This window comes from Condylura cristata, unplaced genomic scaffold (genome assembly GCF_000260355.1).
Source record: "Condylura cristata isolate star-nosed mole 26May11 unplaced genomic scaffold, ConCri1.0 scaffold00002, whole genome shotgun sequence".
Classification (NCBI taxonomy): domain Eukaryota; kingdom Metazoa; phylum Chordata; class Mammalia; order Eulipotyphla; family Talpidae; genus Condylura; species Condylura cristata.
Genome location: NW_004567103.1, coordinates 55,520,152 through 55,540,877, shown reverse-complemented (window position 1 = coordinate 55,540,877; position 20,726 = coordinate 55,520,152). Strand labels below are relative to the sequence as shown.

General features: G+C 33.0%; 1 protein-coding gene across 1 annotated transcript in view; it reads right to left on the bottom strand.

Annotated features, from left to right (window-relative positions):
• Positions 1-20,726, bottom strand: part of CCDC148 (coiled-coil domain containing 148) — a 138,488-nt gene that overhangs the window by 116,428 nt on the left and 1,334 nt on the right. Inside the window, exons 2-6 of the mRNA XM_004674634.1 lie at positions 13,930-14,033; positions 9,536-9,618; positions 9,197-9,342; positions 7,996-8,091; positions 7,735-7,916 (exon numbers count right to left, since the gene is read on the bottom strand). Of these exons, the coding sequence (XP_004674691.1) occupies positions 7,735-7,916; positions 7,996-8,091; positions 9,197-9,342; positions 9,536-9,618; positions 13,930-14,033 (611 nt within the window). The remainder of the gene's footprint in view (positions 1-7,734; positions 7,917-7,995; positions 8,092-9,196; positions 9,343-9,535; positions 9,619-13,929; positions 14,034-20,726) is intronic.

Here is a 20,726-nt window from a genome sequence, read left to right as displayed (position 1 = left end):
TCAGATGAGTAGAAAAGATTCACTCTCCTACTCTGTTATTTATTAACTCAAAAACACTGGGAAACTTGCTCACCTTACTCTGAGCTGCAACTTCTCATCTTTAAAGTGGAACTTTTAAATAAGGTTTATTGAGGATTACAGTTGCCTACAGTTGCCATGTCATATAATGGGTGTTCATTAAATATTAGTAGTCTCTCCACTATCTTAGTTTTTTTAAAATCTGTATTTTTTAAAAATTATTTATAATTTATCACTTGGAGATAACATTGCTATTTTTACTTGGTGGATAACTTTCCAGGGTTATTTTGTGTGTCTGTGTGTGTGTGGCCATATAGATGTAAAAGCAACAATATTTTAAGGGGAAGGGAAAAAGAGTAAATACATGTGACGCAAACTATTTTGTTTTGTGGCATGATCTTTAATCATATAGCAAAATACCATGATTATCTGTATTATGAAAAATTATTTTAATGGAATTTTTAATTATAGTGTGATATCCATTGTGTGGATATATCACTGTTAATGAAGCTAATCCCCTATGTTGGCTATTTAGGCATTTTTGAAGTTTGCTATCACAAAAAAAAGTCATTGAATGTTCTGAAATGACCTCTGTCACTTATGTGATTGTTTCTTTTAAGATTCTTTCTAAAGAAGAAAGATCAAACAGATTTATAGAGTTTGATGGCATATTATTATATTGCCTTCCAAAAGAATTTCTACATCAACCATGTATTGAGATGACCATTTTCCCCATATTTTAAATTTTGGATAAATTTGACTTGTGTTTACGGGTAAAAATATGGGTATTTAAACATTTTTCATTGTTTAACCCTGAGGAAAAAACAATGGTGGTTTCACATTGCCACACTCCAAATTACATTATAAAGTTATAGTAATAAAAACAGTATGGCCTTGGAATATAAGCAGGCACACAGACCAATAGGAATCTACTGAGTATCCAGAAATAAACCCATACTTATATTGGATCAGTTAATCTATAATAATAAAGTCAATAGCATATACTGTAGAAAGAGAAATACTTCAACAAATGGTATTGGTAAATGATATGTGTCTGAAGAGACACATGCAAAAGAATGAAACTAAATTATTATTTAATGCATAAAAATTAACTCAAAATGGATTAAAGTCTTGGAACTTTTGAAATCAAAAAATACATGAAAGAAAATATAGAACACTCTGGGACATTTACTTCAAGGATGGCTTTGGGGGATGAACTCCAATGCAAAGAGAAACAAAACCAAAAATAAAACAAATGGCACCAGTAAGATAAAAAGCTTCTGCACAGCAAAAGAAATAAAATCAAAATGAAAAGACACCCTACTGAATGGAAAAAATATTTGCATATCATATATTTGGCAAGTGGGCAATATTCATCATCTATAAAGAACTCTTATAACTTGACAATAAGAAAACAAAAACCCAACCAAAGAATGGGCAGATGAGATAAATGGACACTTCGATGAAGATATCTAGATGGCCAACAGGCACAGCAAAATATGCCCATCCTTAATTAAGGTTCAGGGAAACACAAATCAGTATATACCACATCACAACTGTGTGAATGGCCATTAACAAAAAGATGAAAACAAACAAATGGTAAGGGTGTGAAAGACAGAGGGTAATAATGATGACTCACTCATTGGTGGAAATGCCTCCACTGATCTGCCCTGAGGGTGAAGGTACCAAAAGCACAGTTATTAGCAGTATTGCTATTATTCCAAGTGTTGCCATAATTTGCAGGAAAACAGCTTTACAAAAGCTTCAAGAAGTACATCAAAAATTACATGAGGTCAATAGAAGACAAACTTGATGTACAGAGATCAGAAAGAGTAAATCTTTATGACAAGAGCTGCATAATACATCAAGCACACCCTTACAAATTTTAAAAACTACCAGTTATTTGTTGGTGAAACAACACATGGTATGGATCTGGTGTCCATGGTATGGTTCTATTGGACTACCATGAGGTTGCTGTGATGTCCAGATATGATTTTCTTTAAGGGTGGTTTAGAAACAGAAAGTGTTAACAAATTTGTCAATTACTATGTATCTATCATCTGTCATCATAACTGGCTATTGGTTTGTATTCATACAACACCAAGCCAGACAAATGGGACAGATGTCATTTTGAGCTTTTCATTTATATCAACCTTGATTTACCTGAGGTAGATGCCTTGTTCTAAGAAAAACATGTCTTGTATGTTGTCTGAAAATAAAAGGTATTTGAATTTAAAAGATAATAATAAACACTAATTCAAAGGGATATGTACAGTCCTATGTTCACCAAAGGACTACCTACACTAGCCAGCACTACTAGGTTTTTTTTTTTTTTAAAGAAAAACCTAAACACTGAAGGACACATCAGTAGACAAGAAAATACACTATTATACAAAATGGAATATTACTGACTTATATAAAAAAAAAAAGGTGAAATCTTGCCATGTGACAACATGGATGGAATTGGAGGGGGTTATGTTAATAAGTTTTCAGTAGTCTCCTACATTTGTACTAAGCATTCACTCCCAGATTTCCACAACTAACCACAATGATGTCTTTTCACCTCCAGCACTGCCCTCATAATATTCAGTCACTCTACCTGTTAATGCACTAGATAACCACCTGTGCTTATTCCTTCACTTATGAACTAAGTTCCACTTTTAGATTATTCTCATCAGCATCAAACATATGATGTTTCTCCCATTTTTAAATAAAAGATCAAACAGCAATGTTTACATTTGGCTATATGTTCTAGCTCTGGACAAAAAAAAAATCCTCAAGAATTAACTGTTTATTGTCTTTAATTCTCTCTTTTATTCCCAAATCCAGCCCAACAGGGGATTTGTTACTATTTATAACAATGGTCACCAACAACCCATTTCTTGAGTGAAATGATAATTTTTACTCTTATTTTATTGTTCGTATTAGCATTTGTTCAGTGCTCATCCTGCCTTTAGTACACTCTGCTGACCATTCACTCTTCACTTGCCTTTCAGGAGAGCACACGCCATTGGATTCCGGCACGTCTCACAGACTAAGGTCTTAGTGCACTGTATTGGTTTCTCCTCCTCTTTCTGTCAGTGTGATGCCACTAGGTCCAAAGGAGTAATTGATCTTTACCTTTGCCACTTCACTGACTATTTTGTTGAATACATCTAAAACCATGCTGATGACTCCTAAACATATTTTCAGCTCAGAAATCTCTCCTGAAACCCAAATCTATTGCCTATATGTACCACAACTTATATCTTGTTTGTTTCAAGTTTTGGCAATAATTAGTAGAACTGCTGTACATATCCACACACAGGTGGATATGTTTTCAACTATTTTGGATAAAATCAAGGAATGTGATACCTAAAGTCTGAAAATGACTGTGCAAGTGTAGTTATTTTTGCATTTTCCTGCTTGATGATCTCAGAGCTTCATGGACCTGTGATTTGCTGTCTGACATTAATTTAGGGAAATTCTTAATCTTTATTGCTCCAAATACTTCCTCTGTACTTATCTGTTTCTTCGTATATTTCCTTGCATATGTGATATGCCATTTGTAGTTGGCCCAATGTTTTTGGTTATTTTTTCTCTGATTTTTTTTTCTATCTTTTCTCTTTGCTTTTCAATTGTGGGAGAATCCACTGTCATCTATCTATCTATCTATCTATCTATCTATCTATCTATCTATCTATCTATCTATCTAGATATAGATATATATAGTGAAACTCAGAGATTATTTCCTCAGCCATGTCCAATCTTCCAACAAGCCCATCTAAGGTATTCTTTATTTCTGTTAAAATGTTTTATTTCTAGTCTTCTTTTTTGAATATTTCTGATAATTTCCATTTCTCTGCCTACATTATCCATCTGTTCTTGCATATTGTCTAATTTCCCTCTTAAGCCCTTTGTATATTAATCACAGATTTTTTAAATTCTTGGTCTGTTAATTAAAACATTCCTATATATCTGATTAATTTTGATGCTTGCTCAAACCTTTAAATTGTCATTTTTACCTCCTAGTAAGCCAAATAACATTTTGCTGTGAAAGGCAGAGATAGCTTACTAGGTAAAGGAACTGAGGCAAATAGGTCTTTAATAAAAAACAGTAACGAATGAAGGACAGAGACATTTTATTGTTCAATGATTAGCTTTTGATCTTTTTGTGAGCTTGTGCTCCTGGATAGTTAATCAATACTTCTCTGTCCACACCCCCAATCTCCCTTTGGTGGAACAGGATGGTTGGGGGTGGCTGAAGTTGAATACTTCCCTTCCCATGGATGGAAGAGTAGAGCTGGCTGGAGTTGTGTATTTTTCTGACTCCAAGTAGGTTCTGATAAAACTCCAGCAAGTTCAGGCTTTGATAAAATAGTTTCTCCTGAAGACACTCCCTTGTTAAGAAGATTAGTGTTCAGAGTTATTTCAAAATGCTTTCTTTCTCATTCTTCCTGCCGGAAGCATTAGGGGATTTTTCTTACATATTCACTGTGAGTTCCTGGTAGAACTCCTAGAGGGAAAACTCACAAAACTGTAGGGGTTCCCATTTGCTTAAGTCCCCCAAAAGTTTTTAATTCTCAGAATTGTCCCCACCTAACTTCCAGTGATTCATCAATTATATTCAGGTTTCCTACTCCAAACTCTGGCTCCCTTGGAAGTATCTGCTCATGGGTTTCTTCTCAAGTAAGTTGTGATTCTCTATAATGCCTGCATTATTATATATTATATATATAAAATAATATATATATTTTTATATAGGTGTGGTTGTTCTCTATGCTCAAACTTCTGTGATGTATCTAAGAAGAGTTGTAGATTACTCAGTTTTTTTCAGTTTTTCTTATTGAAGGATGCAATAGTAAATTCTAAATTCCTTACCTAATGGACTGGAAATTACAAGTCTCTATTGACCCTTGCTGATTAAAATTTGAGAAACCAAGCTGTTAGACTGTTTTAATGATTTTGTCATTGCATAAAGATTGCAATGATTTTGATTTTATTTTGTGATTTGGGCTGAATTTGACTGATTTGACTGAAGGGAGATTGTTTAAGCAGACCTCCCACCCCAAGATTATTTAATATTTCCTTTTATCTAATACTTTCCTGAGTTTTTTTTCTTCATATAACTTAATGCAACTGAAGTTTATTGAGTCATGTAGAGAAAGGAAGAAATCTAACTTTATTTTTCATTTTCTTTTTAAATATATTATCTTATAAGTAATCCAATATTTCCCCACAGTTTTGAAATTTTCCCCTTATAATAAATTATTTATTGATAGTTTCTGCTTTCTATATTTCTATTTTGTCCCACTGACCTGCTACATATTTCTTGGAAATATAAAACTGATTTATTTTGATATTAAAATATATATTTATATTTGACTATGCAAGTTTCACTATGCTTCTATACCCAGTTATTCATTTTGACATTTCAGCAGATTTTAGAAGCTAGTTTTCCTAGTAACTTTTGGAATAATTTTTACCAATTCATTTGCAATCATATTAAATCAACAGATCAATTTTAATTAGTCACAGACATTTGAAATCAAGTCAACTGCTGCTTAAAACGAAGGGTCTTTTAGTTGCCAAAAAGCCAATTCATACAATTTAAAAATATCTCCTAGATAGTTCAACATTTTTATGTCAGAGAAGTACAATCTGTTTAAAATATGCATACACTAAGTTGTGCAGGAGTGAACATACATGCATGCCCATCAATAGGAATTACACAAGCATTAATAACTAGAACCAAAAGGGGAAATGACCATCAAAATAAGGATAGATACTGGTAAGCTAGAAGTCCAATCAATATTATAATTGAACCTGTAATTCACTGTGCTAGTCAAGACAGCATATTTACACAACTCACTGCCACCAGTCAAAGATTACTGAAGCCTGCCACCTTTCCTTATGTCTGTGTTTATTTAAAATAGCTCACTGACTGACTCTTTGCTCAATGAAACTACTCCTAAAAACCCAATGCTTCATTTACTGCCAGCATGTTTATAATATAGTCTATTAAGTTGACTTTGCATGTAACTTTCATTTAGTCAGGCTACATGTGATGTAGCTTCATCTTATTCTCTACTTCTCTTCAGTAGTAGCAACAGACTGTCTTAACTCTTACATCTTAACTCTTTTCAGAGTGGCAAAAGGTTCTATGAAGGAAGAGCAGAAACTGAGTTCTAATTCAAAGGAAGGTAAGAAAATGAGCTGTGAAGAACAGGCATAAGTAGAAGGCAACCATTATGGCTGCTAAGGCACATGCTTCCAAGTTTGGAGCTGCTAGAAACAGCATAATCTCAACCAACTTAAAGTGAAGGCAAGTCGCCACCTAAAGATCATGAGTAGCCAAGTTGCTTTAAAAGAACAGAGTCAAATGTATCCCCCACAAACACAATCAGCCTGATAATAATCCTGTCTCTGCTAATAAATCAATACATCTCTCTCTTCCTTAAGGTCTAAAATTTCTTTAACAAGGTTCAGAGAGAGGATGTTTATTTTACAGTTAGGGACTTAAAGTAAAGCTTCACTGTGACTAAGTTTTAATTAAAGTATAATTAAATAATCTCTCAACATATGTAAATGATATGTTATTAACTTTTTCCCCTCAGTTTTATTGCAAGGTGACAAGAAACAAAGAGAAGAAGGGAGGTGAAATGTAAAGAAGGAAATTCTTAGAAGACCAAAAGGTTTCAGAATGTTGAGCATTCCCACAGAGATGCTGAAAAGAAACTTAGGATAGGAATGACTTAGGCTCCACTTAGAACCGAGTGAGGTGAGAAGAGCAGAAATCCAACTGACAGGCTTGGATCAAGACACTACTAATGCAAAGAATTCTATGTGGTAAGATAAAAGATTTTCCTGTTATGCATTTCTTAAAACCCTTTGCTATTCATTCCACAATCCACAGGCAATGTATAAAGTCCAAGAAAAAAATATTATCATATTTATTTTCTTCCATCTCAAGGTAAAAACATTTTACTTTAAATGTACTTTAAATGTGTTCTTTCTGTTGTTTCTCTGCCTTTCAGAGTAGATATTCTTTCTTGTAGAAGCTTGAGGTCAATATAGTAAGACAAAAGGAATGTTTCTCAGTAAGTTATTCCTCAGAAATTTAGAACACTAAATGAGGTAGACTATTGAGCTGAGCCAAGGTGGTACTTCTGAACAAGATTTAATGAGCAAATCCTTTTGACCCTGTCAAAGCAAAGCCAAATTTTAAATCACATAACATTATATTACCTTACATTTGTCACTTAGAAGAAGTCATTCAGAAGTATATTTCCTAAAAATTAACCGTGTTTTAAAAAATATACAAAACATACTTTGTTTTCAGCATAGGACAATGCCAAAGTTGATTGCAAGTAATATAATTCCACTGTAATCAATTATTGGTACTGATTTATAAATTTTCACTGAGGAAGAGCTTCATATTTTGAAATGAAAATTATTAGGTACTAAAAATTCATGTTTGAAAACTTTTTCTTACCCACACAGTATAAAACCTAGCATGTGTAGCTTTGTAAAAATCCTTAAAACCATTTTTCAGGGAAATTGTTTTAGAGAAAAAACTTTTACAGTAAACAAATTGTCAATTTAAACATTTATCAATTGGTACTAACAATTTTGTAGCTATGAAAACAGCAAGTCAGAAGTATAGTGCTCCTCCCCAATAAAAATTAAATTTTAATGACAAAAACATAGCTCATTCAAATAATTTTATCATATCACCTGTGTATGTCTTCTAACTGCATATCAAAATCTTGGAGTTTCTTTTTATATTTTTCTGTAAAGTTACAGAATTCATTAAGGACTGAAGATTTCAAATCAGGATATGGGCATTCCAAAGTTTCTAATTCCCTGGGCAGTTGACTAAGCTGATAGCTTCTTTCTTCTGAACAATGATCTAGTATCTGTAGAAAAAAAAAGATTATTTTAATATCAACTTAATATTAAAATTGATAATCAAATTACTTTCTGCATCACACTTACCTTCATACTCCAGTCTGAAAGGTCATTTTCTATTTCCTGTTGTTCCAGACTAAGCTTTTCAAAGACAGCTTTCAATTGTTTTTTCACAGAGTCAACCTATAGAACATTTAAAAGCAGAATGAGTAGTATGCAAATTGTTATGATTCACCCAACACTGATATTTAAAAGCATAGGACTTATTCTCAACAACCAATAAATAATGAAAAATTAGATAAGGGACAATCCCACTGAGGGACCACAGGACAGGGTATGGGAGATGCCATGGTCAGGCAGTGCTCCAAGGGGCTTTATAGGGTTTCCCATCACAACCTAAAAGTGGACCTGGGAAGACATTCTGCACCCACGTTTGGGTTTTTGTGGTAAGGCAAAGAGTTTATCTCTGTTTCAATTACCCTTTACTTCTCTTACTGTCTCTAATCCCCATGTGAACATGGATTATTAGTGGCATTTTAAAGTCATTATTCATAAAAGCAATATAACAACACTACCCAATAACTGAAATACAGATTGGAACAAATAGCTAAAACCCAATATTTCTTGTAGTCTTATATTTCTTATAATCTTATATTTCTTCTTGTATTTCTTATAATCATACAGTTTATGCTCTAGTCAAGGTAGGTAATAAACTAAAAAAAAAAGGATAAAGGATAAGGGAGAGGTAAAGAATATAAAAGAGAATGATATTCTAAGGAGTGACTCTGGTTTCTCTCACGTGGGTTTTATCAGGGCAGGCATCTCACAGGAGAGGACATTTAAGCTAAGAACTAAGTGAAGATCTGCCATTAGTGGGACAGCCTGGTGTATAAAAAATAACAATAAGATCATGACAGTGATAGATGAGAGAGCCTAAAATATAGGGAGGAATTATGGTGCAGCCAGAGCCCTAAGGGGACCTGGCAGGGGATGTCTTGATGCCCCTACACTGAAGATAGGATGTCTAAATATACTGAGAGGAAGGGCAATGATGAAAGCTGGAGACCAGCAATGAGGCCACTGTAAGATTCCAGCTAAGAAATGAGCACAAATACAGTAATATATCTAAAATATATCAACAGAATTTGCTGCACCTTCTATTTAAATATATATAAGATATACATGTCTGTGTGTGTGTTTTTTTTAATCTCAGACTGTTTTTATATGGTTCTAATGAAACAAAAATGAAATAATATAAGATTAAAAATAAAAGTAAGGTAATACTGACCTCTTCCAGTATTTTCACAGCATTAAACTCAGTATGTGAATGCTCTAAAATGTCATGTTGTCTATATCTTAGATCTGCTCTCAATTGATGAATAGGATTTATTACATTTTTAAGATATATGGACCATTGTTCTGACAGCTCTTGCTCTGTGATGAAACAAAAATTAAATCAAGGTGACATTATTATAAGTTTCTCCAAGAACAGGTCATTAGAGTGCAGGTTTATTTTTGGATTTCTTTAGGAAAAAACAAACAAGGTTAATATTAAAAGAACATGAAGTGAGTTCATCTTCAAAACAAAACTTCCCTTTTAATAGAGGATCAAAAAATAAAAACTCACCAAAATTTATAAAGTCAGCAAGACATTCATTGCCAATGTGCTCTTGATTGAGAAAACGTTTTATTTCAGATTCCATTTTATATCTGAAATAGACATTGTCTCCATTAGTTTTTGCAATCAAACACACACACACACATACATAGGTTTGCACATCTGAACTGCTAGCTATTTTTTCAATCTATGCTTCATTCACTTGTTTATTTAATTTGGTCACATACCAAATTCCTAAGGTGGGTTGGATACTTTCCAGACTCTGAGATAGAAAGAAGTATAAGTAAACAGGCTGAAGTACAATGTTAGCTAAGGCAGGCACATGGCAAGTCCTGGCACTGTTTCATGTAGGGAGAGCGCAGGGCATTGGGAACCACTGAGAAATATTAAGCTGACCTCACCTGCTCAGCCGATCTATGTTTCAAAAAGATCTTCAAGGTAGCCAGATGGAGAATAGTCTGGAAGGATGGGAGATTGATAAAAATTGAAAATGAAGAAATGGGATCAGATAGATCTGGACCAAAAAGAAACTATTTTAAAGGTTAAATAAAAAATGATGAGATCCTATTATGTTAAGGAAATTAAAAAGTACACTCAAAAGAAACTAGACCACTATCTCATCCCATACACAAAAATTAATTCAAGATGAACTTAAGATCTCAATGTAAGACCTGAAACCATAAATCACATAGAAGGAAACAGACTGTAAGCTCTTCAGTGTTAGTTTTAGCAATTTGTGAATTGACTCTAGTGACAATGGAAGCATAAACAAACTGATAAACAAAAATGGTATACTAAAAAGCTTTTGCATAAGAGGAACCAACATCAAAATGGAAAAACAACTTCTGACTGGCAAATCATATGTCCAACAAAAGGTTAATATCTAAAATGTCAAAATAACTCATAAAGCTCAATAGCAGAAAAATAAATATTAAAAAATGGGCAGAAATTCTGAACAGGCATTTCTCCACAAAGTCAGACAGATTACAAAAAAGGACATGAAAAGATATTCATCATCACTTGATATTAGGAAAATACAAATCAAAACAACAATGAGACTTTACCTCATACCTGTTAGGATGGTTATAATCTAAAAGGCAAGAAACAATAAATATTGGTGAAGATGTGAAGAAAAGAGAACATTATACATCATTGGTGGAAATGTAAACTGGTGCAGCCACTATGAGGTACGGAGATTCCTCAAAAAATTAAGAGAAATACCATGTGATCTGGCGATTCCACTTCTGTGTATTTATCAAATACAAAAATGTACCTCTCTGTTCAACAGCACTGCTTTTAGTAATGAAGTTATAGAAACAATCTAAGTGGTCACTAACAAATGAATGGAGAAAGAGGATGTGGCATATATACACAATGGAAATATTTGATTTCACTTACTTGGAAGATAAACAAAGCAAATGAAAACAAATTTCAATTCAGAGGACAGATTGGTTGTTGCCAAAATAAGAAGGATTTGGGATGGGTGAAATGAATAAAGAGGGTTCTTTATTGGGAGGTGGATAGAAACTAGTCTTTTGGTGGTGATCATAATCGACAGTATATACAGGTGTTGAGGTATAATATAATGCTGTACATCTGAAAAATATGTAATTTTACAAGCCAATGTTACCCCAAATATTTTTATAAAAAAGAGATGATGAAGTCCTGCATGAGGGAAATGAGAATAAAAATGTATTTTACTTTTCAACACTAATAAAATAATAAAGCTTAATCTTTTGCTGTTATTTAAATATAGTCATTTTTGGAATATCCAAAAATACTATAATTTACCCCTTGCTAATGGCAGATTTAATGAAATCATTAAAAAGTTTTGATTTATTATGATTACTAAAATACAATAATAGCAGTGGTGTAAAGTAAGAAAGTAGCAATACTTATTAATATAATGGCTATTTTAATTTTTGCATGTAAATTTTCTAGCCCTGCCTACATGCATATATATTTTAAGTAGTTGTAACTATGGCATATTTAACATTTATATGAGGAGTACTGGAATAATATTTTAATTAATATTTCAAAATAGTTTTCATAGTTATTTTAATAGCTTCATAGTACTCTATTTTAGATATGTACAATGATCTTCTAAAGCAATTTGCTATCATGTAACAGGATTTTTTTCTTACGTTTATAAAACAGGGATGCTATTGTAAGTGACACTTCACTGTTTACTTTTTCAGCACATGGTTTTGCAAGAAAAATCTTAAATAACTTATTTTAAGGTTATATCCAAGACAGTTACATGGCAGATGGATAGACAATAGAATCAAAACAAATGTTATTTTGTAATAGATTTTATTTACCAAAACATAACTCTTAAAAACTCTCTGGATCAGTTTTCTTATATTTTCATCTCCCAGAGGCCATAGTAGCACACACAAAGCATCAGAAGACTGATCTCTTTTTTCAAAAGGGAGATTAATCTGCTACTTTACATGTGGTAATTCCAGTATACTCCATCCTAGGTTAATTCTGACAGTATCCAAGATCCACAAAGAACTCACAAAACTCAACAGAAAGAAGTAGCCCAATCAATAAATGGACACAAGAGCTACCTATACAACTCTCCAAAAACAACATTACAGATGACCAAAAGGAACATAAAAAATGTTCAACATCACTATCAGGGAAATGCAAACCAAAATCACAATGATATACAAACTCACTCTAATGAGAATGGTCTATATCCAAAAAGCAGAAATGACAAATGCTGGTGAGAGTGTGGAGATAAAGGAATCCTCATAACTGTTTGTGGGAATGTAAACTGGCCCAGCCCCAACAGAAAACATTGTGGAGTTTATTCAAAATATTACAAACAGGTCTATCATGGATTCTCACGTAGGTGTCTACTCAAAGAACACAAAATCACCAACTTGAAGGGATATATATGTATGCCTATGTTCACTGTAGCACCACTTACAATAGCCAAGTTATGGCAATTATCTAAATGCCTGTCAACAGAGCAATAAATTAAAAGATGTGATATATATATATATATATATCCACACAATGGATTACTGTTCAGGTATGAAGAAAAGATGAACTCTGGCCACTTGCAATAATATTGACTAATCTGGAGGGAATTATGTTAAGTGAAATAAGTCAAGAAGACAGACAAGTACTCAGTGACTTCACTCATGTGCAGAACACAGAGAAAAAATTGCCTGGGAACTGACAAAACTTAATCTAAACAAACCTTCGAAACATGACCACAGAATTAAAACCACTGCAGGTGGGAACAAAGTGGGGAGAGGATACACTGGCTTAGGGTAAAGGACTATATGTACTTGTATGGTGGGGCTGGCATTGAAACATACCTTTGAGAAGGTGTGAACTTACTCTCCTAAATCATGTACAGTGATGTAAATCAAAATTATCCCAATAAAGAAAATCTGAACAGCATGCTTTATAAATACCACCATCATAAAATTGTTGCAGATATGCAAATGGAGGAGAAATATCTGACTTCTCACACTGCTTTAATTTTGAAAAGTTTGTGTTTCAAAGATTGTAATTAATATCAAGCATAGAATCATTATTTTGTTTTAATTCATCTTGAAGTGACTGTTGAAAATATTATGTCAGAAATCCAAATTGAAAAAAATAGATATGCTGCAGTTATATTTAGAAATCACTGAACACTAGAAAACCTTAGCTGATTTGTTCATTCATTTATTGAAAGTGTTTAGACTTGTTCTTTCAGGTATCCTACAGTGTAAATATGAATATGATCACATGTTTGCTCTTGACAAGTTTACCAACTTATAGGAAGAAAAATATGTAAACAAAACATATTCTAATGTGCTAAGGATATTATAACATTACAGTATAAGTGGAGATCTAGAAGAAAAAATGATTACCAGATAAAGATTATCCTTTTTTCCCCTAAGTAAAGCAAAAGCCATATTAATGTAGTCATTGGATTCTAAGTTAAAGTGAGGATGAAAGGATTTTAATTTGATTCATATTCAAACTATAACTTTAAATTTTTATTAGAATGATTTAATTAAGATGGAAAGTTAAAGAATAGTTAACTTGAGCCCTCCCTGGTGGTGCAGCGGGTTAAAGCACAGCACTAAGAAGCTAAAGCCACTTCAGCATGAGTTCGATCCCTGCCCCAGAGGTGACCCACATGGTTCAGCAGACCTCCCCTGACCAGCCTGCTGCTCCCCTCAGCAGTGTATCTGTCAGTCGGCCTGTTCTGCTCCACACTCTGTCTCTTGTGAATCCTGTCACGGCCTTGCACCTCTGGCCTGTATCCCAGTTCGCATAAATAAATAAATCTTAAAAAAAAAAAAAAAAAGAATAGCTAATTTGCTGTCACTCTTAGTAATTCCTACATGTTCTTACTAAGTTGTTTTTACAACTTCTTACTAAGTTCTTACCTGACTTCATTTAGCTTTTGGTGTTCCTGCCACCATGCTTGTTTGTGTTGTTTTATTAGTGCTTGTTCTTTAGATATCTTTGAAGTCTGCACTGTTTTTCGGATCTAGAATTAGAGGAACAAACAAGGAGCAATTTCATTGATTTCTAAATATATTTTCCATAATAGAAATGTTTAATCTATGTTTTCTAAACTAAATGTTCTTTTTAAATCCTACATGTGCATCTTCTAACATAAAATCCACTTTAAAATAGATAGTGTGATAAAAAGGGGGATGGGGTGGGGAAGAAAGTGACTTGGAATAATGATCAAATAAAGAACTATTTCTGAAGTTTTTTTTTTAAAGAAAGATGAAGTAATTCTATTTTCATACATACATCTACTAAGTAATTCCTTAATTCAGATAGCCTCAGAAAATTTACATGAAGAGACAGAGATGAGATAGATAGATATCAATACCTATATAGCTGTGCTGCCCTGGTGGCACAGGGGTTAAAGACACAGTGCTATCACGCTATCACCAGCCACTGTGACATAAGTTTGATCCCTGTCCAGGGAGAAACCCACATTTGGCACAGCAGATATCTCCTGTCTCACCCGTTCCCCCCTCAGCAGTGTATTTCAGTAGATACACTCATTCTGGTCCCCACTCATGTCACTGGTGAATCCTCTCAACCCCTCCCCATCCCCCCAACCCCCCACCACACACTCACATCTCTGGACTATACTCCATGCATAAATTAGTAAGTCTTAAAAAAAAAAAAACTATATATAGCTTTTAGGACACTTTTCCACTCTCAGGCATCATGAATATCATTATGCTTCCTTTACATATGAAAATACTGCAGTTTAGAGAGGTTAAAGACTTGGTCAATGGCTCCCTGGTGGCGCAACAAGATAAAGCACCCATTATGAAGCTATCCAAAGCCACTGAAGCACAAGTTTGATCTTCTGCCAGGGAAGTGACCCACATGGTGCGGCAGACCTCTTCTGACCCACTTGCTGCTCCCCTCAGCATATTTTTTTTTTAGATTTATTTATTTATTCATACAGAACTGGGGTACAGGCCAGAGATGTGGAGGGTGAGGATTCACCAGAGACAGAGTGGGGTACAGAACAGGCAGATCGACAGGTACACTGCTGAGGGGAGCAGCGGGTGGGTCAGGAGAGGTCTGCCTCGCCATGTGGATCTCCTCTGGGGCAGGCGGGGATCGAACTCATGCGGAAGTGGCTTAAGCTTCTTAGTGCAGTGCTTTAACCCGCTGCGCCACCAGGGAGGGCCCCCCTCAGCATATTTTGTCGATTTGCCTGTCCTGCTCCCCACTCTGTCTCGGTGAATCCTCTCACTCCCCATACCTCTGGCCTTCACCCCAGTTCTGTAAGCATAAATAAATAAATCTTTAAAAAATTTTTTGAAAAAAATTTGGTCAAAATCACAAAATTTACTAACAGAATCTCATAGAACCATAATGTTGGGACTGGTTTTTATCTGAGTCCACAGCACAAAATGGGAAAAAGTCATTGTATAGTTTATTAGAAGATCTGGCATTAGTCTGAGCTTAAAACTGTATTAGAAATATGATCTTGAGCATATAATTTTAATCTTTCAAGTTCATGACTTAGTAAATAAAAAGAGAATTTAAAATTTGGCCAATATATATTTGTAAGTACTTAAGTGGTTAAAAAATATCAGTGTTGAAACCCAAATTTTCAATATATTTAAATTTCCCTAAATTTCATTTTTTCAAATGTGATACATAATTAATAATTAATGTGATTGTATTTCTATGGATAAACTGTGTCAGGATTGGGTCATATGCCTTAAGAGCCATTCTTGGCCACACTCCTGACCTGTTTCATATCATATAGCAGCCTATATTTCTCAGGCATGCCTATCAGTGGCCTTCCAACAAGTTCAAACTTCCAAACAAGTTCAGCCAAAGAGAGAGGACATTGTGGGGGAAGACTTAAGGGAGAGAAGCAAGGCGAAACTAAAGGGTTTACTCCTTCTGCCTTCTGTACTCCAAGATCGTTCTCTAAGAGCATCTGAATCTTCTCTACTGTTTCAACTTTTTCTTGACAGTTTTACTGTGGTTCCAATTATCTCCGGGTAACCCTTACCATGGAGTATAGTATGGCCTTTTCATATCTGACTTCTATTGCTTCACAGTCCCCTGCTTCTTTGCTTATCACCTGGGTAATCATTTGTAGTCATTTCCGGCATTAAAGACCCATTTACTGTTAAGTTCTCAAGTATTTCTGTTTCCTGGCTAGACTCTGAATGACAGTCCTATATACCCTGAACTCATGTATTTCATATTAATACTTTTAAGCATCAATAAAAGTGCTACTCTCAAATCAGAAACTTGATGAAATATGCATATTTTATATTTTCTCTGCTACTGGGATACTTAGTACCCTGAAAGCTTTAACAGATCAATACTGAAGATATAAAAACTTAGAAGACAAGTCCTAAAAAGACTCTTTATAATGCATGCTATTTCTAGCTGTCATTCACTGATTACTTTAACCTTGAGTTTATCTTTCTGCTGTCTAGTTACTGATTCAAAATTTGAGATATAAGAAAACAAAACTCAAAGACTTCTTTACAAAATAAAAAGGCAAAATCAAATCTCTTCATAAGCAGTCTAAAAAGTGCTACAATTATGAAATTTGGGAGAAAAGTTCAGTTAAATAAGAACACTAAGAAAAATATTTACCAATCTCTATTTTACTTACTGAAAAATTAAAAGCACATAGTGGTTCCAAAATACAAGACTCTAGTACTTGTTTTAAAAATACCTAAAACTCATTCCATCCATTTGACCTCTATAATTTCTAAAGTTTGTTACAGGACACACAACTTTTAAAATTGTATTTCTTTGACATATATGGTCCATGTTATACAAAAATATTAAAACACATTGGTGAAAGATGTAGACACATTTATATAGTTAAAAAAAAAAATCAATGCTGCTGCCTTTGGGCCCATGGTAAGACCAATTAAATAAACTATAAAAGTCAAAATAGAGTCACTATTTTTCATGGATATATCTAATATTTTGCAGAACATCCTGATATTTTGTAAATTCATTACTCATTGACTTCTCTTCTATCCTCAGGGTGGAAATAAAGAAAAATAAAGTCTTAAAAGAACAAAAAGATATTTTTATCAATAGAGAGACTTTTAGCTGATTCCAATTTATTTTGCTGGACAATTACCTATAAGAAGTTAAACTTAAGGTAAGTGATGATTTATGCAGAATGTTGATTAATCAAAAACAATAAATTTATCAAAGAATCAGAAACTTGAGTTTTACTGTGTGGTGTATCCTGGTGATCCAAGATAATAAAATCCTAAATAGGCACCCTAAAATACCACAAAAGTCCTTTGGGCCAGATGACCTATCTTTACATATAAACAAAGCTAGGTAGTAGACAAAAAATAAAATTTAGGTGTTGGTTGCATTTGTGTACATATTTGTCAAAATTAATTGCAATGCACACTTAAGATTTGTGCACTTAACTGTATATAATGTGTACCTTTATAAAGAACTGTTCGCATAGAAAGAAAAATCTGATTGCTTCACTAAATACAATTTCTCATCTTTCAGGTTGGCAAAATACAGATGTTTAACAAAACTCTCTGGCAGGCTATGGGAAACATACTTTATTTCCTAATAGGAGTACAATATGAAGGGAATACTCCCCTACAACCCCCCATAAAAGGGCGGTAAGAGATGTATATCAAAATTTCTTATGAATTTTCTTTTTAAACTAGCAATCTTACAGAAATTTTAAAACTATATTGGCAAAATATTTTAAAGATGAATGAACAAAGCTATTCACTGAAATATTATTTGTAATAGAAAAAAAAAAACACAAAATTCCATCTGCAAGTGTTCTTGCCAAAGTAAATTGAACTTGAATCTGATCAAGTCTCTAGATATAACTACTAATTTACTGAAAATACAAGAGAGAGAAAAACATGTGAAATGACACCTTAAGGATGTAATCACCAAAATCCAGACTATACGAAATTAGGAGAAAAACAATAATCTCTTCAAAAAATAAATTATAAGAATACAAAAGGGAGGAAGAAATCTAAAACACAAAATCAATTGCAATATACAGATCTTATTCAGATATTGATTTGAATAAACATCAAAGAAAACATGGAGAAAATCCTGGGAACTTATCACTGACTATATAGTTGACTAGAGCAGAAACAGACATTTTAATAGTAATAGTATGGTAGGATTAAAACACATTGGTGAAATTGGTTATTTTAGTCCTAATCTTTTAGAAATACTCATGGTGAAATGAAATGTCTGAAAATTGCTTCAAAATAAGTTGGCATAGGAGGAAGTTGAAGGTGGGAGTACAGAGGAAACAATGGCCAAGTGTTGATCACTATTGTAGCTGCCTAATAGAAATTAAAGAGAGCTTGCTAATCATCATAAACTTACAATGTTCCATAAAATAACATTAAAAAAATCAATTAGATGGATATTTGAGTTGGGCAAGAAGAAATATCCATTCTTGCTGAGCAAATAAATTCAAATAGACATAACTGTAAAGATCTCTTATATTTAAACTGGGAATGAAAAGTTAACATAAAATGTACAAAAAAATTGGTCTCAGTTTTCAGTTTAAATCAACCACTGGGATTAAGGTTCAGGTTTAGCCTTTGAAAGACTAGATCACTCAATATTCTCTTCAATGTTTTATTTGGCATCCCAATACTTGCGCATGAATTTTAGAATTAAATAAGAGATGATCATCAACACATGTAATCGATATAATAAAACCCGAAACACAAACCAGGAAAGTCTTCTAAATTTACTGTTAGTTAATAACAATTATTGTTAATTTATTTTCAAATATAGTTAAGCATTCTAGCTGTAACTTGATGATTTAAATATTAGCATTCTATTATTCAGTTTAAGTGTTTATACTAAATATTGCCAAGTGTTGTAATTATTAACAATGATTGTTAAAACTGTTAATTTCATGTAAAAAAGGACATTTAACTAGTAAAATAAATAGGTGATAATTAATACAAATGTTAAGAGAAAATATATTAATTGTATAATTTTAGGAAGAATATTTTCTTGAGCTGACACATTTCATAAAAAATTATAAAGAACAGCATAAATTATGTTATAATCATAATTTAATTGGTATAAACTGTTTGGTATAACATTGATAACATTAAACAAAATAAGGTTTAGATTTGTATTTAATTTCCAGTTGTCTAATTCCACTTAAGCCATGAATCTTTCAAGAAGCACAAAAGTACTATTTGGGAATTGTTTGTATCTTGCAAGAATAAATTAAAAGCAAAATGTCAACTTGCTATCTCTAAATTAAATGAGATTTAATCTCACTTAAAATTGCATAGACCAATATTCCCAATACATTTCTTTAATCCAGATATAATAAGAAATGAAAAAGTATAAAGAAATTGACACATTTTGTTTTCATTAACTAAAATTCAAAAAGAAAAATATAAAAATGTTTCAAAAGGACAATTCATTATCACCTTGAATCTGTGGAGATTGAAAATGGAAATAAAAGCTTGTGAAATTGATTGCTATATTTCAGAAGTTGAAGACAAGGGATTTTTTTTTTTAGATGTTTCAAGTTATATGTGAATCTAGGTACAAAGTTATTTCTTGAAAACATGTACTAAAAATTTTTTTCCAGAATTATATTCTCTAAGTGTAAAGGTTAGTGATGTTATTTAAAATGCTAGTTGAAACTGATCATCTGTTTAGCCTCACCAATGTTTAAAGTGACCAGGGAAACAATCTAATAGTTGACAGTATTGATAATTACTGTCCCTGTAGTTGATGTCAAACTTTTAAACCACAATAATGATTAAAAATTTCAATTGTTCATCTTTTGGCAGTGATTCTGTATCACTGTATCACTTTGACCAAATACTGATTTTAACAATCATTTCAGATTCAGCCAAAAAGTCTTTTTTTGGGAAACGGAAGAATGGATGGATGGATGGATGGACATGTTAGCAGTTTATGTAGGGATGGATGGGTGGCTACATTAGCAATATCTGTACCTACTGCAATAGTCAGTAGTGACAGAGGTGTAGGTGTACAGAAAATGTTTTTGTTGACATCTTTACTAGAATGACACTTTAGGAAAGAGTTTGGTACTATGTTTCAATACCAAAAAAAAAAAAAAAAAGCATTTATACTTTTATACTTTTTGGCCCAAGCATGAAAGGAGTTTATGTATGCAGACATTTACTAATAATGTAGTAGCCAATATCCTGAAATTGGAAACAATACAATTATCCAAAATTCATGATGTGATAATGTTTGCCTCTTTTTCTATTTGTAGCAATGTGTTTGTTTAGTTCATTCTTAATGAAATTGAGACCCCAATTTCAGTATCAATTCCTCAGGAAGGCCATCCCCAAGCACCCAATCAGGATCAAGCCCTATTATTACACAGCAGACAGCATGTTTTCATTGGAATTTGTACTTAATATAATTTTATTTCAGAGTTATTTGTAAAACCAACTTCTCTCCTCCCTCTTTCCAACAGCAATGTACTCTGTGAGGATGAGGGTTATGCTTTGCTCACCATGATAGCTTTAAGGTGAATAGCAGGCACACAAAAATATGTATTTTCTGTTGTAATGGCATATATTAGTTAAAATATTATAAAAATTATGTAATAAAATGTTGGGGTAAGGCATATAGGTTTTTATATTTATGTTTATCATGGAAGAAAATATGTGAGCATATGTTTATGTATATGTATATATAT